At 34.5% G+C, this 23,184-nt stretch overlaps 5 protein-coding genes and 1 non-coding gene across 9 annotated transcripts; 5 read left to right on the top strand and 1 right to left on the bottom strand.

The window, feature by feature from the left end:
• Positions 1–2,328: 2,328 nt before the first annotated feature.
• LOC142553043 (WRKY transcription factor 22-like) lies at positions 2,329–4,098 on the top strand. Its single transcript, XM_075663025.1, has 3 exons — positions 2,329–2,885; positions 2,996–3,106; positions 3,252–4,098. Exons 1-3 carry the CDS (start codon positions 2,425–2,427, stop codon positions 3,712–3,714), a joined length of 1,035 nt encoding a protein of 344 aa, XP_075519140.1. The 5' UTR covers positions 2,329–2,424; the 3' UTR covers positions 3,715–4,098.
• Positions 4,099–4,476: 378 nt separating this feature from the next.
• LOC142553041 (uncharacterized) lies at positions 4,477–8,648 on the top strand. 4 transcript variants are annotated; one of them, XM_075663023.1, is made up of 10 exons: positions 4,477–4,902; positions 5,791–5,927; positions 6,013–6,186; positions 6,506–6,742; positions 6,848–6,948; positions 7,032–7,104; positions 7,252–7,320; positions 7,480–7,587; positions 7,805–7,930; positions 8,395–8,648. In XM_075663023.1, exons 1-10 carry the CDS (start codon positions 4,482–4,484, stop codon positions 8,587–8,589), a joined length of 1,641 nt encoding a protein of 546 aa, XP_075519138.1. In that variant the 5' UTR covers positions 4,477–4,481; the 3' UTR covers positions 8,590–8,648. The 4 variants fall into 4 exon arrangements, with proteins under 4 accessions (XP_075519138.1, XP_075519137.1, XP_075519136.1 ...); XM_075663022.1 differs by having other exon boundaries at positions 6,554–6,742; positions 7,252–7,587; XM_075663021.1 differs by having other exon boundaries at positions 7,252–7,587.
• A 2,480-nt stretch (positions 8,649–11,128) lies between these two features.
• Positions 11,129–12,032, top strand: LOC142554425 (late embryogenesis abundant protein At1g64065). The gene has a single exon (XM_075665098.1). The coding sequence runs from the start codon at positions 11,223–11,225 to the stop codon at positions 11,889–11,891; it is 669 nt and encodes a 222-aa protein (XP_075521213.1). The 5' UTR covers positions 11,129–11,222; the 3' UTR covers positions 11,892–12,032.
• A 1,321-nt stretch (positions 12,033–13,353) lies between these two features.
• LOC142554424 (RING-H2 finger protein ATL67-like) lies at positions 13,354–14,391 on the top strand. Its single transcript, XM_075665097.1, has one exon. It carries the CDS (start codon positions 13,524–13,526, stop codon positions 14,145–14,147), a length of 624 nt encoding a protein of 207 aa, XP_075521212.1. The 5' UTR covers positions 13,354–13,523; the 3' UTR covers positions 14,148–14,391.
• A 1,548-nt stretch (positions 14,392–15,939) lies between these two features.
• On the top strand, positions 15,940–16,092 carry LOC142554913 (small nucleolar RNA snoR145). Its single transcript, XR_012822276.1, has one exon. It is a non-coding gene; the product is annotated as a small nucleolar RNA snoR145 (small nucleolar RNA).
• Positions 16,093–19,426: 3,334 nt separating this feature from the next.
• Positions 19,427–20,773, bottom strand: LOC142554423 (putative membrane-associated kinase regulator 6). Its single transcript, XM_075665096.1, has 2 exons — positions 19,930–20,773; positions 19,427–19,820 (listed from the first exon to the last, which is right to left on the bottom strand). The coding sequence occupies exons 1-2, from the start codon at positions 20,660–20,662 to the stop codon at positions 19,813–19,815; spliced, it is 741 nt and encodes a 246-aa protein (XP_075521211.1). The 5' UTR covers positions 20,663–20,773; the 3' UTR covers positions 19,427–19,812.
• Between the last annotated feature and the right edge of the window lie 2,411 nt (positions 20,774–23,184).

Raw genomic sequence — 23,184 nt, 5'->3', positions numbered from 1 at the left:
ATTTATCCAAAATTATACAAAAATTTACATATAAAATTTTAAAAAAAATTTGGAGTTGCGGAACAGCTACCTCCGCCCCTGCTGGTGGTCGAAGTTGCGGAACCGAACGGAAGTCGAACAAAATTAGTTACGGCCGATTTTCTGGTTGTGCCAAAACTTGACAAAATTGATATAAAAAGATGGCTCTCATCGTTGGATTTCTAAATCCAGGCTCGGTTATAAATTTTGGTCAGCATCCATGGAGATATCGCCTATCAAATTAATGTCTGTTTCATCGTAAATTTTTAAGAAACACTTTAATATGGTGCAAAAATATATAATATGTCAAGAATTTTTCGAAAAATATAGTTGCTTTTAATTTTTGACAACAGGTGGTGACGAAAGGCAAATTGGAGGTAAGAAGAAGAAGAAAGGTGAAGAAAATAGATGAGTTTTTTAAGAATAAAAAAATGTTTTTTTAATTTTTTTTGTTCAATTTAACAAATATACCAACTATAACATTTTTTAATTAATAATCATTAATTAATTTATATATAATTTAAAAAAAATATTGGGCCCTTTGCTTGACTTGCCTGAGGCCATGGCTTCTCTAGCCTCGTGACAGGCTTGGGCCTGGCTTTGGGAAACACAAAGGTTCAAATGAATATTATATAAAAAAATAAATCACATTGAATAAATGTATGACAAACTCAAATTAAAATAAAATAAAATTAAACAATTGATCTTTTGATAGATGTCTACCTTATATACACTTTGCGAGCCACGGATTGCGTTCTCTTATAATTATGAGCCAAAAACTTATTTTTCAGATACATTAATTGACCCATTTATCATTTTATTCATCCCATCAATTCCGATCAGATTGCTTCGTCGTTGATCTCTTCAAATTTGTTTCTTATATCGTAACATCTTATTTATACAAATAAAACATCGACAAATAATGAAACAGGTCGACTGATTATTATTAAACTTAAATGTACAACTATATTCTCCTGTCAAGGAAACACACAAAAATTTAAAAATTTCTAACTATGTAATAAAATTTATGACATGCCATTTTTGCTTGCTCTAACGTAACAAAATTTCTTTCCAAAAAAAAGTAAATGGTTGGTTTTGTGATGCAAATCTTCAACCAAATTCAATTATTAATTTTTTAATTTTTTTTGTTAAGTATGAATCGAGTCAATCCATCTTACGAATATAAATTCATGATACCGTTTTATACAAAATATAGTCTTTTATGAGATAACAATTGTATACATATATTTAAAAAAACCATTAATAACAATTTTATACATAGATGTACGTCATGCTATCCTCATTTCTATGTCATGCACATCACCACCCAGCAGCCGTCGATCACATCCTCTTTACTGGGCATGGCCGTTGATTTTCTTGGAATAGGTCAATCAATCTCGTGAAAATAATAAATATTTGTTAAGTGTATATATATTGAAGAACACTTATCCACGTACTTGAATTTTTTTATAAAAAAAAAACAGAGAAGGAGAGGAAGCCACCCACGTGGCCGTGCCTCCTTTTTCTGTGTCGGCAAGTGCAACACACGAAGCACAATGCTCTCTGTTTCCATTTAGTGATGTATTTTGAACAAAACCGCGTGGACTTTGGCGTCTCTCTCACCGCTTTGACTTTAAACAAAGTCAACCTACATCCCAGCATCTGATTCAAATATCTGTTTTTATCAACTTTTTTTATCTATTAAAAAAATAATGATAATATGTAGTTAATTATTACTATCTTATATCTGTATTAACATATTATTCCATCTTACACCTTTGCACAGCTGAATATAGAATAATATGTTAATGTGTCCGAGTGGCTTGGTGAAGTAAATAAACGAACATGTCCGATTATTCCTAATTCTCACCAACATTATTTTGGTTGAGTCCGTTGCACATAACTTTCTTAGTCTGATTTTATTCGACTGACATGATTTACAAAAACTACTACGTTAAATCCAAGCTTTATTTAGTACATAAAAAATAATAATATGCGGAAATAAAGTTTACCACATTTTTCTTAAATGTTCAAGAGAAGAAAGCATAATCAAACATCTTGTAAGATTATCAATGTACATTGCCTGTCTTCTCAATCAACCAAATAAGCTGTTAAATAAAATAAATACAGGTAACATAGTGTAAATGATTAAATAATGCGATAATTATATATTTTGATTGTTATCTTAAAATTTATAATTTTATTAAATGAAATATTTAGTTGGGGGCAATTTGCACATCGATTTGTCAACCATAAGTGCTCACTAGCTCTCCATTATTATATATAAAATAAATTGTTATCTTTTCCTTCTGCATTATTCTCTTTCCCCACTTCTCTACCACACCTCCAAAAGTCAGCGCCCTCTTTTTTTACTTTTCATATCTGACCCAAGAGAGAACAGAGAAAATGGAGGACGATTGGGATCTGCACGCAGTGGTAAGAGGCTGCGGCTCCACCTCCACCACCACAGCCGCCTCCAGCGTCCAAACTCCCTCGGATGATCTTCTTACCGCTAACTTCCAACAAAATTACAACACTTCGGCTGCTTATAATTACCGTCAAGATCTATTTCAACCAAGAAGGGAGAGCTTCATCGAAGACCTGCATGATTTATGCAAACCCTTTTTCCCAAGATCACAGCAGCCAGCTTCACAAATAGGATCGCTTCTTTCTCCAAAAAGTTTACCTATTTCACCGCTCTCTGTTCTTGGGGGTTTTCAAGGGCTGCCATCGTCGGAGCAACAGCAGCAGCAAATGGCGCGTCAATTACTCCAACAGACACAGATTACGCAAAAGCAGCTACCCATATCTGTTCCTAATGCCTCAAAAGCTTCGCAGAATCCTACTTCGAGGTCGGCCAAAAGAAGGTAAAATTTGTACAAGCGAAGTTGAAATTATTTATAGCTTTATCGGTGACAACGGTTCGATTTTTTTGGCTCCGAGCTTTCAGTTTTTTTTCCGGTTAATTATTGCGTAGGAAGAACAATTTGAAGAGGGTTTGTCATGTCCCGGCAGAGAACTCATCATCTGATATGTGGTCTTGGAGAAAATATGGGCAAAAACCTATTAAAGGTTCACCCTATCCCAGGTTTGGTTCTTCAATTTTCCCTCTTTATTTTTCGTCAAATCCGAGATCTCATAAGATTATGTTTTTATTTTTATTGCCTATTTTCAGAAAGTTGGTGTTTCTTGAATATTTGATGGTAGTTTCTTTTTTTGGGGTGCACAAACAGGGGCTATTATAAATGCAGCACCTCAAAGGGCTGTATGGCAAGAAAACAAGTGGAGCGGAATAGATCCGACCCGGGAATGTTCATCATCACCTACACAGCCGAGCACAATCACCCTATTCCTACTCACCGCAACTCACTCGCCGGGTGCACACGCCAGAAGTCGGCTGCGGCGAATCCCGGCTCAGAAAACCCGGACAAACGGTCTTGCTCGCCTCCAACGTCACCTCCAGAAGACCTCTCTCTGACGCCTGGAAAGTTAGAGAGCAGCCAAGAGGAGTTGGCAGAAGCTGAGGATGACGATTTAAGCGTTTCGGACATGGCGTTATCAGATGATTTCTTCGACGGTTTGGGGGATTTAGCTGGACCCGACCCCGGCGAATGTATCGACGATCAGTTCCCAGCGAGCCTACAGTTCCCTTGGCTCGACAAGAATACAACGACCGCCGGCGGTGGCGGTGGTTGACTTGGTGAAGGGAAAAAAAGGTCTTACTTTTCCTCTGACATATTGTGCTTTTTTTGATTTTTACTTTTTCTAGGTGCCAGAAGCTGCCGTAAAGAATCTCGAGATCACAAATTTTATGTTGACATGTAAAATTCTTTAACATAGAAGACTTCGATTTTTTTTTTTTTCTAATTTATTTATATAAAAAAGGGAAAAAAAAAGAAAAAAGAAAGAGTAAAAGAGCCTTGCTGATGTAAAAAATTTATTCGATTCCATATGTATCTCTGGTGATGCAAAAATGGTTTTAGGTAGTGTGGGATCTAAGGTTCGTGCCGACCCATTTTCATGAATTTTAGAATGTTGATTTGATTCAACTCACATGAAATTTCTAGATGTTTCCTTGTTTGTCGGGTTTGCTTTGTTTTATGAACTCAATAAATAAAATAAACAAATAAATAATTTACATCAAGTATTATCTCGTTAACTTGTGCATTTCATTTACCCTCCTGAAGCGTGGTTACATAATTTTCTACGCATCGAAATTATGATAATAGATTCCTGTGCATTTAAGGTTTTTCCCCTAGATCTCAAGTCCGGGAAATTAATTCATAATAATGTTACGTATAATAATGTTATGTTTCGTACCCGTCGAGAGTCTTGAAAGATTTTATCAACCAGCTTAGATAATATAGATGATAGGAAGCGTATTTATAAATGAATCGAAACGACAAAAGTGAAAATGAGTCACGCCATTTGATATAGACTCAAAATGTTTTCAAGAAACAAACATGCAAAGCTCAAAACAATATGCCTTAAAATATGAAGGCTTATTATATGCAGACCGCAACAGCGTACAACTCCCCAGCTCTCTCCCCGAAAATACGGGAACACCCCCACCATTGCTTACGTCACCCCTCCGACTTCAGATTTCCCCACCCCCAAACCCTCCCGCATTTTCATTCTCTGCACTGCGTCTAAGCAAAGTTTTCCACTTTTACCCCTACAGCAGATCGCTCGCGAAATCCATGTCCACTGTAGACGCCACCGCAGCCTCTGCCACCGGCGGCGAAGATGCGCGAGTTACCGGGGAGTGGTTCTCTGTGCCGGAGCTCCGGCTCCGTGACCATCGATTCACAGTACCACTCGACTACTCCCTCGATTATTCTGCTTCCCCCAAGGTCTCCGTCTTTGTTCGCGAAATCGTCTCTGGTAACGAAGCTACGACTTTCCTGTTTCAGTTGGTTTTCCCCATTTAAGCAGATGCACCCTCTCACACACAATTATGTTGAAGAAAAAATGATGATTTAAAATGTAGTGATTATACTGTAGTCACATACAACGGTGTTCGGTGTTATTCTGTCGTTGGCTGCGTTCTTAACATGTAAAAATTCCAGTTTCATGTGCAATCTTCGATAAAGTTCGACCTTTTCTCTACAAAATACGTTGAGACCAACTTAATAGTATCAGAATGTAATCGGAACATCTGAGCATGACTTCGAGACCATATCGTAAATCATTGGTCCCAAAAACCTGCGCTCATTTAATAGGTCTTCTAGCCATTAAATTGGCTTTGAGTGTGTTTTTATTTCTCTTTTCTGGTATGTTTGATGCTACTTGCTACTGGGTGGTTAACCAATTTAAAATGCGGTGCTTGTTAGTTGTGGCTTACGAGTATACATGGGCTAAAGATGTCATTCTTAGAGCAATAGCAAGAAATGCGTACTTCGTTGTTTTTTCTCCTTTCCGTGATAGTTTATTCTTTTCTTTATTAATGTTAGCCTCTATATCTCTAGGTATTCATTAATTTAAAGATGGTGAATGATAGTCTTCCAGTTACATGATAATTGAAAACACATATTCTGCTATTTCCCTCTGCTCAAACCTTGTGAAAACTGCCATCGGTTACAGTTGCAGAAATGAATAAAAAGAAACAAGAATGTGGTGGGTACTTAATCATACAGTGTCAACATGAATATTCAAATCAGCGATGCATTAATACAATACAATTCACCTTTCCAGTGGCTTGATTCTCTCTTATCTAATTCTTCTTCTGGCATCAAATGTCATTACTAATATAAAGTGCACCATGCCGCACAGTTGGGAAGGAAGAACATATCCTCCCATTCTTATTGTACTTGCAGGGTGGGCCAGGTTTTGAGTGTCAGCGACCAACTGAAGCTGGTGGATGGATAAGTAAAGCATGTGAGGAATTCCGTGTTATTCTAATGGACCAGGCAAGCTATTTTGATACTCTTTTTATGTTCCTCAGTATTTTAATTGATTTCAATCTTCTTCTCTGCTGATATGTTTCTGGCACAGCGTGGTACAGGTTTGTCAACACCTTTGACACCATCATCGATGTCACAGTTTAAATCAGCGGAGGATTTGGCTGACTACTTGAAATATTTCCGAGCTGACAATATAGTGAATGATGCTGAGTTTGTTCGCAAACTACTCGTTCCCAATTCCAGACCCTGGACAGTGTTGGGGCAGGTAGACGATATATTCTGAACCCATTGTCTTTGTGTGTTGGTATTCAGCTTGGTCTCCTTTCTTTCATGTTTAGCAGTTATATTCGGACATTTGTTCAGTTTTTTTTCCCTGAGTAAGCTCTTTTGTTCTATATTCAGTAATGGTGGTCTTGATGCATCTCTCTCTGGTCCTGGGCAAATCATAATGAATGCAAAGTTCACACACCTATCGCTTCATAATGTTTCTTATTTTGCGGACCTTTAATGCATGATGCACAAATTTTGTTTTGTGAACTGTCTTCATATGGTTACATCTTGAAGACAATTCTTACATCCTGCAGAGTTATGGAGGCTTCTGTGCAGTTAGTTACCTGAGTTTTGCTTCACAGGGACTGAAACAAGTCCTTTTAACTGGTGGAATTCCACCAATTAGAAGTGGATGTGCTGCAGATTTTGTTTACAGAGCTTGCTATCAGCAGGTTATGACTCAAAATGAAAAGTATTACCAGAGATTCCCCCGAGATATTGAGATAATACGAGAAGTAGTTGATCACTTATCCGAATCTGATGGAGGAGGGGTGAGATAACTATAACCAAAAAACAATGTAACTGGTAGAACTCACGTTTAACTTTCCCTCACTTGTTCCACTTCCTTTACGTTTGCGTGTATTCTTTTTACATAGGTACCTCTTCCATCCGGTGGTATCTTGACACCTAGGGGGCTGCAGCTCTTAGGTTTGTCTGGTTTAGGAACTAACAATGGTTTTGAACGTCTGCACTACATGTTAGTCTCTACAGATTCATCTGCAGAATGTCTTTGTTATGTTTTCCCAATTTTTTGGTCTCTTATTTTATTGTTGTTCACAGGTTTGAGAGGGTGTGGGATCCTGTATTAGTTCCTGGTGCACCGAAGAAAATCAGCTATTACTTTTTGAATGCCGTAAGCTAAAACACTGTCTATTCGGCATAGACATGCCTTAACCTTCTAGTTCTTTAGTGTGTGTGATTATCTGTTTGTGTTTTTTTTCTTTGGATCAATCCGTTGTTGTACGCCACAATTCAATGACATGTATTTACATGCATTCAGTATGAGAGGTGGCTGTCTTTTGATACAAATCCTCTATATGCTCTGATGCACGAGTCCATATACTGTGAGGTAAACATTTTGGTAGTCACTGCCTTCACTAATATTTGGAAGCACCTAGTTCTCTCGAGGTTGTCACTGCCTTCACTGATACTTGAAAACACTTTGCTGTTCATATACCAGTTTGTTCTCATACTATTGTCTAACTGCTTCATTATAAGTGGACTTAAGGGTTCGTCTTCAAGTTGGTCTGCTCACAGAACAAGGTTAGAGTTTGATAGCCAGTTTGATGCAATAAAATCTGTCAAAGAGGGACGTCCGGTGCTGCTTACTGGAGAGGTATGAAAGAAAGTGCTTGTATTGGCTTACCAGAAAAAAAAAGCTTTTAAAGAAAAAATAGGTTTGCGATTTTTATACTTTTTCTTCAGAGGTCGTCCCTTTCTGTTTGTGTACAGAATTGATTAGTCTAAATAGCATTTGATCACTTCATGTTTATGGTAGCTGTTACTATATTGCTGTAACCAGTGACCATTTGCGCTGATTTTTTTTCCTTTAGATGGTATTTCCGTGGCTGTTCGATGAGATTCAAGCCTTGAAGCCATTTAAAGATGCTGCTCACCTATTGGCGAAGAAGAAAGATTGGCCTCCTTTATATGACATTTCAACTTTGAAAAATAACAAGGTCCTGTGCCGAAAATCTTTCTGGTCTCATGCTATTTGCAGTCAGCTTATTTGTTCTCCCTAAGGATTGCTTTATTTCTACTGTGCTATCTGGATAATTTCTGAAAGCTACTTGTTTTAAATCTATCAATGGTGAATTCAACCAAAATGAAATTTGCCAATGAACACTTTATGTCATCTCACTACCATCGATATATTCACTTAACAAGTTTCAGTTTTAATCTAGTTTTGGTTTTCCAAAGACTGAAACATACTTAAGCGCGTTTCTTTATACAAAATGAATGTAAAGATTGTTAATTGTAGATGAAAATCAAGTTGATAGTTGTTTGCACATGTAAACAGGTATAAAATATCTGCATGCGTAGATATTAGAATATTATGTTTTGGTACTGCTCCAGGCCAATTTATGCCTTTGAGAAACAATCCTTGAAGTAATCATCAACTTATAGGATCTTTTGTTTACAGGTGCCGATTGCTGCTGCTGTGTATTTTGAAGATATGTATGTTAACTTCAAGCTTTCTATGGAGACAGCTTCTGGGATTGCCGGAATTCGTTTGTGGATTACTAATGAATACATGCATTCTGGTTTGACAGACGGCGGTGGTCTGGTTTTGGAACATTTACTAGGCATGTTGAATGGAAAGAAGCCTGTTTTTTGACTGATGCTATTATTCTATATTTGCGTCACTTTATGGGAAGGAATTCATTTAAGATTTTAGTCTTCTTTAAAAAGAAAACAAAACCAAGAAATTTTTTTAGAACTCATAAAAACAAAAAGAATCAATTCTATCAATTACGTTCTTTCTCTCAACTCAGTTCGTATGCGGCCCTACTTGTTTGCTGAAACTTACAAATTTTGTAGATCCAAATGGTCCCTTCTAGATGTAACATAGTTTTAACCGTACAAAGATATGATTCCATATTTCTTAAAAATTCAAAATTTTAATAGTTGATCGTAATGATATAATTTTAAGTAACAATATGGTATTGCGGACGTAATATTTTAAATATTTAACTCTGTGTGTTATACAACAGACTTCTAATGATAATATTGATTTGAACTGTGGAAAATTGAACATGTGATCTCGAATGGGTCTCTATCAAATCAAAATCAAGTTAGTTGAACAACACTTGCCCAGGTAAGTATGAATGCAGTTTGAAACAGAGTATGCGAAACGATGTTGCATAATTTGAACATCAACTTGGTATTTTATGTCAAAGATCAACTGACAAATCTAAACATTTTCTATGAATTCAAGTCAATACTTTGGACAATCATGAAAAGTTGAATTAATTTGCTTACATCTTGTATGTCGAAATAAAAGCCCTTTTCGAGTCACCCAAAATTTAATATGAATATCAAATGTCAAATAATGGTTGGGCGTTGGATTCTTTCATTTATTGTGATGTTCTTGTAACCATTTAGGCCAAGTCTGAAACCAACATATGACGTACACACATCATTCGATTTAATACCATCTTGATCTGTACATGTATTTTTTTTACTTTCTAGATAAATTTAGCATTATGAATAGTGACGAAATAGTTAAATGATTGGTAGTGCCATACACATTTAAGACGTATTATTAAATTAAGCAAAAACTTGTCTGATATGGTTTCAAGGATCGTATTTTGTGAGACATATCTCTTATTTGGGTTATCATGAAAAAATATTACTTTGTATACTAAGATTATTATTTTTTTATTGTGAATATCGGTAAGGTTGACACGTCTCACAAATAAATATTCATGAGATCGTCTCATAAGAGACCTACTCCTTAAATCAAAGCTTCATTTTATCTCATGATACACTTATAAAAACTGTTTTTTTATAGCACATAAATTTTTTTTAAAAAAATTAATAAAAAGGTTAAATTGTATTTTTTTTTTAAAAAATTTTTTTTTAAAAAAAGTCAATACAAAAAGGTAAATTTGTCAACTATCACTCTAGTTTCTTTCAAACAAGTGTCGTATAAATTTTGGAAAAACAGGCATCATATAATAAATACGTGTCGTATGCCGTAATTAATATCGTAGACAAATGGTTTAGTGAAAGAATCAATCATATTAATGTTAGCGGGCACTCCACTTGCCACAGCTTTATATTGACCAAGAATTATGGGTCTAGCTAGTTTGTTCCGAACCCATCCTTAATTTTATTTATTTATTTTAAGAATATGTATTTTCTCAATCGGTCTCACGAATCTTTATCTGTGAGACGGATCAATTCTACTGATATTTATAATAAAAAATAATATTATTAGCATAAAAAAAATACTTTTTCATGGATAACCTAAATAACCGTGAGATCGTCTCACACAAGTTTTTGCCTTATTTTAATTGTTACCCACGTCGATTTAATATTACTGTAGCTCGGTAAGAAAAATATTGTTGTACTAATTTTTCAGAGTACATAATTAGGATTTCGAATTTGGGAAAATAGATTACGCTGTACAATTTTGTGGCCGAAGATTCAATCTTTTAAAAACTTTCACCCATCGTTCATCGTATCTGTCATGGAAGTTTTTAGTAATTTTCAAAAAATATATTGTTTTGTTACGAAAACGATCATCTTTCTGTTTCTTTTTCCGTTTTGGCTTACAAATTAAGTATGTTACCATAGTAAAAAAATAAGTTGGCAAGTGACATCCCGATGGAAAAAATGGGTAAACAAAGTACAGCAGCACACTGAACACAAGTCAAGATTAACCTCACATAATCAAAGCATTTAGCCAAAATTTCAGATCCTTTAGGTCCCACCACTACACCCATTTTTGTATAGCTTTCTACTTAATGTGTTGTCTGCTGCAAAATTTTATCAATACTAAAATGAAAAATAAAATTGTGCCAAAGGTTTCTATACCAAGAATCAAATAAATGTACCGAAATTTTCATATTACAAACTCGATCATATATATGTTTAGGAATGAATTTAAGAAATAAAACAGTTGTAACTTGAAACACACACACACACACACACATATATGTACAATAAGAATTATAAATTGAGTTACAAACTATATTTGAAATTAAAAAAAATTATTATTGCATCTTATTTGAAACTCATTAAAATATTATTTTTAGAATAAATTTTTTTATATTTCAAATACAATTTATAACTTAATATATAATCTCCATCTTAGACGTACATATTTAATTATGAGTGTGTTTTGAACGAAACAACCCTCTGCTTACCACATATGAAATATTTTGTAGTGCATTTACACGTGAACTTCGACATATAAAACCCCATAACCATTTCAAATTCAAAGCACCCTCCCCGGCTCGCAAAATGCCAACGCCGATGGAGTCATCCGACCAAGTCCACCCACTCGCTCCCGCCGCTGGTCGATACACCGGCAGCGACGACGACGAAGCAGCAGCCCACAAAACGAACCGCCGAAGGTGCATCAAGTCCTGCGGCACCATCACAGTGCTCCTCCTCATCCAAGCCATCGTGGTCGTCGTCCTAATATTTACCGTATTCAAAGTCAAAGATCCAGTCATCCGTATGAACGGAGTCACCATCGACAGGCTCGAGCTACTCAATGGCACCATCACTCCGCGGCCGGGGTCTAATATCACCCTCACCGCCGACGTCTCCGTGAAGAACTCGAACTTCGCGTCCTTCAAGTATCAGAACACGACGGCCACGCTTTTCTACCACGGCGTGGTGATCGGAGAGGCGCGTGGTCCCTCGGGTAGGGCGAAGGCGCGTCGGACCATGAGGATGAACGTGACGGTGGATGTGATGACGGATCGGATCCTTCAGCAGCCGAATCTGAACTCGGATTACAGTTCGGGTCTGCTGACGATCGGCAGTTACACGAGCGTTGGCGGGAGAGTGAAGATGATTTTCTTTAAGAAACACGTGACAGTGAGAATGAATTGCAGCATCACAGTTAACGTCACAAGCAAAGCGATTCAGCAGCAGAAGTGTAAACGAAAGGTTAAATTTTAATTACAACATATTAATTAGATTTATGACGTGTTGTTATTACTGTACATAATATATATATATACTTCACATATTTGCTTGGTTTTGTTGTGATTTGCTTTTTCAGCCTAGAGGAGCTGTCATTTTTTTGATTAATAGATAGCAGAATACGAATAGTTAATAAATTTGTATTCGCAGTTTTTATTTTTAATTAGGTATCAATAAAAGTTTAATAATTTTGAACAGAACGTTCTTAAAGCAATTAATAATCATGTGGTTAGTGAGAATAAACCTTGTGCAATACCATAATGATAATGTCATGTTTTGGGCCTATAATATCTTTGACAAAATGGCCCAACCCAGTATACTTTTTGTAGTGGCAACAGTTCGACTTCATTCACGATATCAGGCATCTCCAACCACAAAATTTATTTTGATGCAAATTTTACACTAAAATAGCGTGATTTCTGCACTAAATACAACATTCATCTCAAACCCATTTACTTCAAATCTTACACCAAAAAGAATATTTCCGTAATATTTTTTTTATTTTACATATATTAATTATTATATTTTATTTAATATATTTTTAATTATGACTACTGTTTTATTATTAATAAATTTAAATAATATTATTTAAGTTTATAATTTAATTACAAAACATAAAATAATTTAATATAGTGCAGAAGAAGGGGGCTGCGCTATTTTGGCTCCCCATTGAAGGAATTCAAATTGCAACAAAATGGTGTACCTTGGAGATGGCCTTACAATTTTGATAAACGAGATGTGTATCTAAGATGAAACGGCAACTGCAATCTTATTATATTATTATAAAATAAATATCAAAATTTATGAGGCCCTTTCCGGAGCGAATTCTAGTCAAATTGTCATCGAAATAAAACATTAAATGGCCCAGCATGGAACCATCCTGGTATGTATGGATGGATCAACAAGTGAATAGAGAAATGCATTCGGATCCAGATTTTCCTCAGAATATGGAGTTAAAAAGACAGGCTGTCTCGATACGAACAAAACTGCAGTCCTCTCATCTTGTCCTGCATTGAAAAATTATTCGACAAATCAAAAAACGAACAAAACTGCATTCATCTCATCTTCTCCTGCGTTGAAAAACTATGATACAATGTTGTCCTTTCCTGCAAAGAGGACCGAGCTCCATTCCCGTTCCACACTAGACATTTGGGAATCAATCCAAAACTTTCCTTACCCCCTTTTTAATAAAATATTACCGTACCAATTATGTTATTTTTTATTCGATCAAACTATCCTATGAAATTTGAAAAATAAATAATTGACCAAAATTAAAAAAAACAAAAATACCTCTCAAACACTATTGGGATTGCACTGTTTTTTTTTTTTTTTATACAGAGACGTTTTCGATATTTCGTCTATGAATTTTAAATATAGCTTTCTTGTATGTCAAATTCGAGATTTATAGTAGAAATAATTTTATATCGAAAGAAATAACGTGCCATGATGAGCATAATAATTAGGCCATGTTGGTTTATTAAATGAATTGCTGGTCGATATTCAAATAGTCTTAAATGTTGCAGCTCAGCAATTGACTCAATTTCCCCTCGATTCTCTCTTCATTCAGATGGCCCTGCCATTCACCACCGCCACCTCATTTTTCTCCAAATGTCCAACCAGCCATCACCCCCGCCGCCACCCTTACCCACCCTCCCCAGCCCTACCACCGCCGGACAATCCTCGTTTGCACAAAACGTCAATTCCATAGGTCTCGGCTATGCCATCGCGATTGCCCTCGGCTTCCTCGTCCTCTTTTCCACCGTCCTCCTCGCCTCCTACATCTGCTACCGCATGTCCGCCTCACGCCGACGCCGCCGGGGCCAACACTCCCCGTCTTCCACAGACTCTACCCGGTCGAACGAAAACAGCATCTACCTCCCCCGGATAATCTTCGTCGCCGAGGACGACGAGAGCGACTCACAAAACGTCGTCGTGGGGCTCGAGCAGACGGTTATAAACTCTTATCCGAAGTTTGTGTTCTCGAGGAGAAATGGGAACGGTGGAAACGACACCGTCTGCTCGATTTGCTTGTGCGATTACAGAGAGGCGGAGATGCTGAGGATGTTGCCGGATTGTAAGCACAGATTTCACGTCACGTGCGTGGATGCCTGGCTAAAGCTTAATGCTTCGTGTCCCGTCTGCCGGAATTCTCCGTTGCCGACGCCGCTATCGACGCCGTTGCAGGAGGTGGTGCCACTGTCTCAGTACGCCGATGGGCGAAGGAGAATATGAAGGAGGGTACGTTTGTCTATTGAAGAATTATTCGGGTTTGAAGTGCTAATTTTAGTTGTTTAGGGGTTGATCTTGAAGTTTAAGACGTTTTTATGTAGGTTTAGGCAGTGGGACAGTGGCGGCCATTTATAGTCTTTTTTAAATTTATTTTTTGAGAGAATCGATTGAATTTATGATTTTTCTAGATTTTATGTTGTAAAAAAAAGGTAAATAAAAAATATCAATCCGATTTTTTTTAAAAAAATCGAGATATTTATTTGCTCATCGATTTTATCCTTTTCAGATTTCTTTTGTGGCGACTTGCACCATTCGTGTGCTTCTTTTTTGATGCAATTTTTCTTATCTATAAGAAAACTTATTTTATCCAAATATTTCAAGAAACAAACTTTCAAATAAGATGTAAAAATATATAAATTGCTAAAATATATTCAAAAGTGAAAATTAAAATCAACCTCATGTATTCTTATAATTTATGGTATTAGTTAAATTTGAAGTCAATTCATTTGCAGTTAATTTTATACCATACACCCCCGATTTTCGGATTTGATTGCCTGTTTTGTGAGTTGAGATCAATCAGCACTGTGCCTTTTTGGACGCTAAATAAAATACTCTATTTACAAACTTGTTGAATTAAATTTTGGTTCATTATACATTATTTGTTTCATTTCAATTACAATAAATAAACAATCGATTGACCAAAATATAGTAAAATAAACCGAAGATGGCGATCCCCCACTCCAATATTTTAAACAACGATTACGCCACAATACTTTGTTTCATTTTCTTTTTAATTTTTTTTATTTAATAAGATTAAAAACTATATGCAAAAACTTTGAGACGGTCTCACGGATCGTATTTGTGTAACAGATCTCTTATTTTGGTCATCAATGAAAAATTATTATTTTTTATGCTAAGAATATTACTTTTTATTGTGAATATCGATAAGGTTGACTCGTCTTACATATAAAGATTCGTGAGACCGTCTAACAGAAAAACTACTCATTACTATATTATTATTAAATAATAACTAAAATAATAATAATCTATATTATCTATTCAATCAGCAATCTTTTGTTCTCCAAATTGCTTGCACCAATATTTTTTTCTCAAAATTGGCATTGTAACTTATTTTCAATATTACTCATCTCAAATTATACTACAGTCCATCATTAAATTAACATAAAGTAAAAATTAAATAAAATTTATATAAATTATGATTATGCACACGTCATGTAATTTACTAGTAATAATAATAAATTATATGAATAAAAGCGAAACAAAACTTTTAAATTAAAATCTACGCAGTAAAAGTTAATTAGGATCATAACCGTGGTCAGCTGGACTCGTTGCCTACGGTATCAAATGAGTTGTTTTATACAAAGCCCAATGTCTAACCAACCCATTGGACCTTCGAGGTGGCCCATACCCTTTCACTAGGGTTTTGGTCTATATAACGCCTACATGAGGTGCGGAGTATCAGTTGCGATGATGACGAACGAGTTCATCGAGACTGCGGTATTAATAATAATCGCAGCGTGAATCTCTCTCAGCATTATGGTTCGTATTCTCTGAGCAACTTCTTTTTCTTCTTCATCTAGTTTTCAATTGGATTTTAACCGAAGGACCTATGGACGAGAGGCGATTATAATGATGCCGATTCGGCCAAGTTTACCTTCGAAAACTGAATCTCTTTTGATTTTTGATCGCCGAACCGGAGGGATTTATTCCGGCCAGGTTCTCCAAAATTTCGGACATTTTCTTATTTATTATGATTATTGTTATTTAAGAATTTGATCGAAGGTCCCAGCGGAGAGGAATGGACTCCGTAACGAGCCCTCTCTAACACTAGCAAGTATATGCCTTCGTAGATCGATTTCTGGCCTTACCAAAGGACGCCTCAAGTTTTCAATTTTGATTCGTCTTGAACCCTTTAGGCTACATACATCTTTTTGATTATATCTTTTATTCTTTCGATTGAGACTTTTCCTGTAGATTCCGTATCGCAATCTTAAAGCTAAATTTCAATCTTTTTTAGTTCACTAAAATTTTTTACTTCGACGAATTGAAATCTGCTTTCCCGTTTTAAATTTCTTGACTCATTCCAATAGATTGTCAGAATAAAATGATGATAACGAGAAATAATTAAAAGGTGATTCTTATTCCAAATCGGCCTAAATTGTCGAAATTTTTTCAGCGGTGGAGAAGTATTCCAAGCCGAGATCATGTAAATTTTTTCTTGGCCTAACCAATCAACCACTTTATTTTCTGAGAATTACCGTTTCTTTACGATTCTTCAAATTTGTCCAAGAAACTGGTCGGAGTGATAATCTGAGATTGAGCTCGCACACTCTTCTAGAAGGGAGATGAGACTCTGCCTAAGGTAATACTTGATCAATAATCTGAGATTGAGACAAAAAACATATCACAAACTTCACTCAAAATGTGTAAAACTCGATTCAAACGTCGAAATAGCGGCTCATGTATATGAAACTTGACTTGATCTAATATGGAAAACTTGACTTACATTCTAATTAAATGTGAAAACTTCCTACTTGAATGACCAAAATTCGATCCAAATATGAAATGTGAAAACTTCGACTTCAATGACCAAAATTCGATACAAATATGAAATATTCAATTGTAGATTTTTAATGAGATGGTCTCATGAATTTTTATTTATGAGACGGGTCGGTTTAACGATTTTCACAATAAAAAGTAATACTCTTAGCATAAATAATAATATTTTTTCATGGTTGACCAAAAAAGAGATCTGCCTCACATAATAAAACACGTGATACTGTCTCACAAAATACGACTTATGAGAGCGTTTCACACAAGTTTTTGGCAATAGTCAATCTTGTTTAAAATTGTCCGTGTTAAATATATCAAAATTTTGTCTGTGATAGTAATAGGTTTTCAACCGAGTCAATTTTCTAGTTTCTCGAACTGATTCGAAAATTATTCGATTTATATTTGAATTTATCGAATTGGAGTCGAACGCGAACAAGTTTGAATTTTTTTTCGAGTCGAACTTGAGTTTCAAATTATCTTGACCAATAATTTGAGAGCTGTTCGTCAGCTTTAATATTTTATTAATATAATTTTGTTATGTATTAAATAAATAAGTTTTGAGTCTTTTGAGTGCTTATTTTCGAGCAATATAATTTAAATAGTTCGTAGACATGTTCGAATTTTGATATGAACTTAGTCTCGAGCTTTAATTCGAATCGAATTTCAGCCAATAGTTTTAAAATTTTCTAACATCGAATCGAACTTGAATAGAATTAATTCGAACTTTCAAATTTTTTTTATATTCGACTCGATTCTGTTCGTTTACACCTCGCTTGTGCCAATATAATGTTTGCAAGCCAACCATGAAAAGTAATTTAGTTCATGTGCCGCTGTAGCTCAAATTTGACAGGCTGTTTGATATGTCAGGAAAAATTTCAAGATATGAAATTATTGAACGTTAATCCATATTTTGAACAAAAATTATCAATTTGCCTCATTTTTATTCGATATATTATATATATTTCTTATGCGGTTCACATTTAAACGACAAATGCCTTGAACTATTTATATGTTTCATTCGGAAGAATGTCGTTTATTCATTTGTTAAGCATAAAATTAAATATCAAATACTATATAAATATTATGCTTAAATTTCGGGCTTTTAGTCTTGGCAGAGCAGTAAAACATTTTGGACCTTATCCCACAAAATCAAAATAAAAATCAAATACCAAGATTTCAGGAATTGCTCCATGTGACACCTAAAAGCAACAGACCGAAAATGGTCCTAAAATTCGTGGCCATGGATCCATATCTTCGATATTCGTCATGTCATGTTTATTTACTTGTATTTGTTTTTCTGTTGTGTACGTGTACTAGATATCCATGTCTCATATCTGTAATGTAAAGCTTGTTTGCAAATGCCTCGAATCCATTGAACTTAAACTCGAACAAGAACATCTGTGACGCGTAAACCATGAAGATTTAAAGACCACCTAAGTTAGAATTGCCCCATTTCTGCTTCTGAAGCAAAAGTCGAAAGTCGCTATTCGCTATTTTAGACATGATTTGTTCTTTGTGATAACAATGTCTCTGGTCCCTGCTTTGCGCCATAAAATGTCCTTGTTCTTGCCAAGTAAAAGTTGTTTGTCTTAAGTTTTCACTCCAAAGTCATTTAACCCAAATTTGTTGAAATCAGTTCAATAAATAAAAACCTCTTGTTCGGTTGTTCTGCTTCAAATATTAACTTTCAATCATCCCTAATAACTCAAGTTATGCCTCATAAATGTTTAGATTTTTGACATTCATACTAATATATTTCAATATGTCCAGATAGAGATAGAAGAGCATTTATTGATGGCAAGTACGTGTTCGAGAGTTGGTCCCCTCAATCTTGGCTAATTTCAGATGCTTTTATCATCAAATTATACATAATCGTGACTAATAATTGTCTTTGTTCCATCAATAAAGGATAAACATAGACACCGTGTACAACAAGGATAGACAAACAAAAAATGGCACATGAAAACATAAAATGATGGTTTTTTTATGGCTTATTCTCGTTACATGTTTTCTCATGGTCCTCTTTGTCTCTAGTTATCTTCTACTCAACTTGTCTTTCTTTTGCTTGGAGAGTCGGGAATCCTTAAACAAAGAAAAGAGTATTAATTTTGTAAAATTCATCATAGTTCTCACTAGCTAATAATAGGATGTGAAAATCCTTTGCAAACTAAAAAAGATGACTATATGTTGAAAAATGGACAAAGCGGGAATTGCAAGAAGCTCTTTGTGAAATTCTTGGTCTCAAGTTTCCAATCTTGTCTTGCTAAAGTATTCATTATCTGCCAATTTTATGTTTTAGTAAGTTATGATCATCACGCGGTTCTTTGTGCGACCATGATTGATTGAATATGAGTCTTACACTCTATATGTAATCTACATAAAGGAGACTTGAGTGGTAGTCTTGTTGAATCTGCGTTAGCGTGAGTATCTGTTTATCACACAATCAAACCGACGTGCTCGGGATGTTTTATGGATAAAAAATTTAAATTTGTCGGCACCACGATTATAAATTTTAATACGATAGTCCAACAAAATCTGTTTCTGTCGATTTCTTTTTGAAGTTGTGTATTATCGTTAGCATAGATTTATGGATGAAATCAAGGTTTTGAGGATTAAGCATATATGAGATTCAACATGGAAGCAAGGTCCGGATTTTCAACTATTATCCCTTTTACCATAACAATTATCACATGCAAAACCAAAGCTGGTGGTCCAAATATCACTTTCTTTGAATGAGCTTCACGAAAAATGAAAAACAATTCCCACAAAGTAACAAAAAAGAGAATAGAAACTTGCGAGGCCCTCTAAGCCGAAGGTATTCTAATCTGTTACAACATCTAGTAAGAAACTATTCATTTTTCTTATTACAATTTTCTCCCAATATTAACAGTCGAAAGATTCTACAACGGATTTCTTTTCATTTTCTTCTCTTTTCTTTAAGGTGTGGGATTAAAGTTACTGGTTAACTGAGCCGTACGTTAAACAAGAAGGGCCGAATGGTTCAGAAAGCATTATCAAAAACTCCTGCCTTGCATTTCTTGAATCTCTTTACACTCTTCTCCTTCACGTTCTTCTTTCTTGTCCTTGTTCCATTTCATTTTTCTGAGATGTTAGTAAGAAAAAATGTCACATAAATCAAGACTTGACAAGAATCTGCAAATAGAAAGTGAAAGCATATGAATAATATGCTAAAATAGGTAGGATTTATTACCTATTGATCTTTTACAGTATAGAATTGCTTCATGGATTGAGCTCTCAACATCACACATGCTGAGAACATTACTTGAATTCGATGGACTTAAACGAGGTGAACATTGCGGTGAACTGCTCAAACTCTTGACTCTTTTAAGCCCATAATAAAGATCAACTTTCTTGCCAATTTTCTTGAGATCATCCCATTCAACAACCGAATAAGCCGAACTTGGTCTAGGTGACGACTCAAGTGAATCCCCACGCCTTTGAATTTCACTCACTTTTCTTTCAAGATCATCCACTCTACTGCTTTTCCTCGAGCAGCCTATCGTTTTGCACAGCGGCTTCATAAACCGGAAACAATTTTGTAAGATCGTTTTAGATGATTTCCTCCATTTTCCCAGCATGTAATACTGCAGGTTCCTGTCATCTACAAATGGAGCACTTCTTGAAGATGAAAGAGGCGAGGGAGGGGTAGAAAGCGACGTCTTATTGAACGCTTCTGGTTTTGATCTGTCGACAAACAAAGGCATGATGTGCCCATCTGAGAAAATTTCATCGGCATGAACAAGGGACACAGGAAACGCTGTGACAGGAACATCAAAGTTGAAATTCTCCTCTTTTTCGCCTGATCTTTCGACTACTCGAGGCGTAAAGTTTCCGAGCAACTCGTCGATAGAAGATGATTTTCTGTCTATTAACCAACTGTATGAAAAACTTTCAGTTGCTGTTAGTGATTGAGAATTCTCCATAGTGAACAAGAACCAAGTGTGGTGTAAAGCAAGAATCAATGGGGGGACAGAAATGCTTTATATATTAATATTTCGTTGGAAATTTAAGAGTGAAATGCTATAAATTGACTTGTATATATATATATATGTATATGGTAATATCTAAAGTTGAGCAACTCCACATGGCATGTTCGATGGTAATGTAGCAAGAATCTGGTAAATTGAACTTTAGTTTAGGCACACGCTTTGTTACTTATCATGCCTTTTTCTTTTATTTTCTTTTTGTTATCACTTCATCAAAATTTAGCCACAAAAAATATTCTATTGGCCATCTTTCTCGCATGGTTTATTTAATCTTTATTTTTAGAGAAAATAGTTTTGTTTCTTTCCATCAACTTTTTCAAAGTTTTATTGGTATTCTAATTTTTAATTTTTAGATTATTTTGGTCTAATTACTAATTGACATCGAGAAATACTTACGTGACACTAGAAAATACTTGTGTGACACATGAAAATGATAACATGACATCGAAAATTGCTCAAATGTTAGATGTCATATAAACAATTGGACCAAAGTAATCGAAAATAAAAAAAAATTGTGTACCAAAACTAATCTTTTATAACTCAATGGACCAAAATTCTGAATTAGTCAAATTTATGGAGCAAAATTCATTTCCCCCTTATTTTTAATCACCAATAAAGGCCATTAATGCAGTCTCAGCTTCTTTAATTTCAGGCAAAAAAAAGTATACAATAATAAAAATCTATGATATAAAATCTTAAAAAAATATATAACAAATCAATGTGCACGTTCATGAATAACGGGAAATAGAAACAGTAAATTTATAAGTTAATAAAAAAATGGGGCATCCGCGCCAATCGAGGGACCTTAAATGTTGCGAGTAAATAATGTTGCTGTCATACATCTCACAAAATACGACTCGTGAGACTGTTTCACACAAATTTTTGTTTTTTATACCCGTCAAATATAAACATACGTTGTTTTTTAATTCATCAACTATCATATATCATTTAATTCAGTCGGTAAATTTTGGGTTTTCTTTTGCGGTACGATTTCGAGTCGAAGGAACAATGGATTTGTGAACTGACAAAATGATAGAAAGAGATGATTGATAACGAACGTATAATTTATTTGTCAATATGTCATGAAAGGATAGATCAATTATTAAAACAGTGTATTAATTCCAGGATATTTAATTATGAACAAGATTTGCGCAAGGGGCCATCTTGCTGATAGTGACCTTCCACGCCTCATATACCTCGTTATAATTTTGATAAACAAGATAAAGAGAGATTGATAAATAATTTTTTTTATCTCACGTTTGATATTTTTTTAGAAAATTTATGATAATATCATGGGTTCGTGATAAATAATTTTATATATAGATAAAATATCTCTTTTATGAGATGTGATAATTTTAATCTAATGATAAAAACACCACAAATGACTTAATTGTCTTCAATATATAGAAATCATAAACCATATTGTTCTCTCATTTCACTTGTAAGTAAAAATTAAAATCAAATAAATATTTTAATTTATTTTTATATATTATATAATATGATAATTATATAAATGGACTCGAGATAATTATATAAATGATCTGTATAAATCGCAATAAAAGTATTAGTATCACTCGATTAACCTTAAAAATTTATATTTGACTTGACTCACAAAATTAAGGGCTCAATTATCATATTATATAATATATAAAATTAAGTAAAAAAATAAATAAATAAATCATGCAAGCACTGTCGACGCATGAACAGATAAGAAATACGAAATCAAGCAACAACTTTGAAATTATAAAATTTATTATGATAAGGTTAATTTTGTCATTACAATCTAATATATAAATTTAATCACTCTTATTAAAATCATACCAAACATTAAATATAATATCGTACATCTTATTTATCATTAACTTATCATATATTGTATATCACATGTTTATCATATCATGTGTACCAAACTAAACCTTCATGTATGAGAAGTTGCCATTTACATGCATGCTCCCAAGATTTAGCCTAGTTAATATATTAATGAGTAGGTTTTTTGTTAGACGATTTTATATATCTTAATTTTTGAGACACGTTGATTTTGTCTAAATTTATAATAAAAATAATATTTTCAACATAAAAACTAATTTTTTTAATAGATGACCAAATAGAATATATCTCTAAAAAAATTCATCAATGAAACCGTCTCAGATTAATTTTTATGTATACGTTAATTAATTACCGCATTGCATTCCTCACAGATTAATTATAACCATGCACAGATGTCTCTTTTCCATAAAAATTAATTGTATTTCAGAATAACAATTCAGTAAAGGAAATTATCATTAAAATTGTATGGGTTGAGAATTTCAAACATTTCAAATTTGTTTTTTTTTTTTTAAAAAAAAAAACAAATTGAATTGTATATGTTGGGTGCAATAATTGTCCCTATTTGGTAGAGCGATCGAACCATGGTGTTTGAACTATTGTGCGGTTTAAAAGATTTGAGTTTCACCATTACC

The sequence above is a fragment of the Primulina tabacum genome, chromosome 8 (genome assembly GCF_025594145.1).
Source record: "Primulina tabacum isolate GXHZ01 chromosome 8, ASM2559414v2, whole genome shotgun sequence".
Lineage (NCBI taxonomy): Eukaryota > Viridiplantae > Streptophyta > Magnoliopsida > Lamiales > Gesneriaceae > Primulina > Primulina tabacum.
The sequence above is the reverse complement of the archived record's forward strand: the minus strand, read 5'-3'. Positions and strand labels throughout refer to the sequence as shown.

Coding starts and splice junctions, on each gene's coding strand:
- LOC142554424 (XM_075665097.1), top strand. CDS start 13,524: ATGTCCAACCAGCCATCACCCCCGCCGCCACCCTTACCCACCCTCCCC.
- LOC142553043 (XM_075663025.1), top strand. CDS start 2,425: ATGGAGGACGATTGGGATCTGCACGCAGTGGTAAGAGGCTGCGGCTCC. Junction 2,886..2,995: donor TCGAGGTCGGCCAAAAGAAG/GTAAAATTTGTA, acceptor ATTATTGCGTAG/GAAGAACAATTTGAAGAGGG. Junction 3,107..3,251: donor AAAGGTTCACCCTATCCCAG/GTTTGGTTCTTC, acceptor GTGCACAAACAG/GGGCTATTATAAATGCAGCA.
- LOC142553041 (XM_075663021.1), top strand. CDS start 4,482: ATGCAAAGCTCAAAACAATATGCCTTAAAATATGAAGGCTTATTATAT. Junction 4,903..5,790: donor TGTTCGCGAAATCGTCTCTG/GTAACGAAGCTA, acceptor CATGCCGCACAG/TTGGGAAGGAAGAACATATC. Junction 6,743..6,847: donor CCGAATCTGATGGAGGAGGG/GTGAGATAACTA, acceptor CTTTTTACATAG/GTACCTCTTCCATCCGGTGG.
- LOC142554423 (XM_075665096.1), bottom strand. CDS start 20,662: ATGGAGAATTCTCAATCACTAACAGCAACTGAAAGTTTTTCATACAGT.
- LOC142554425 (XM_075665098.1), top strand. CDS start 11,223: ATGCCAACGCCGATGGAGTCATCCGACCAAGTCCACCCACTCGCTCCC.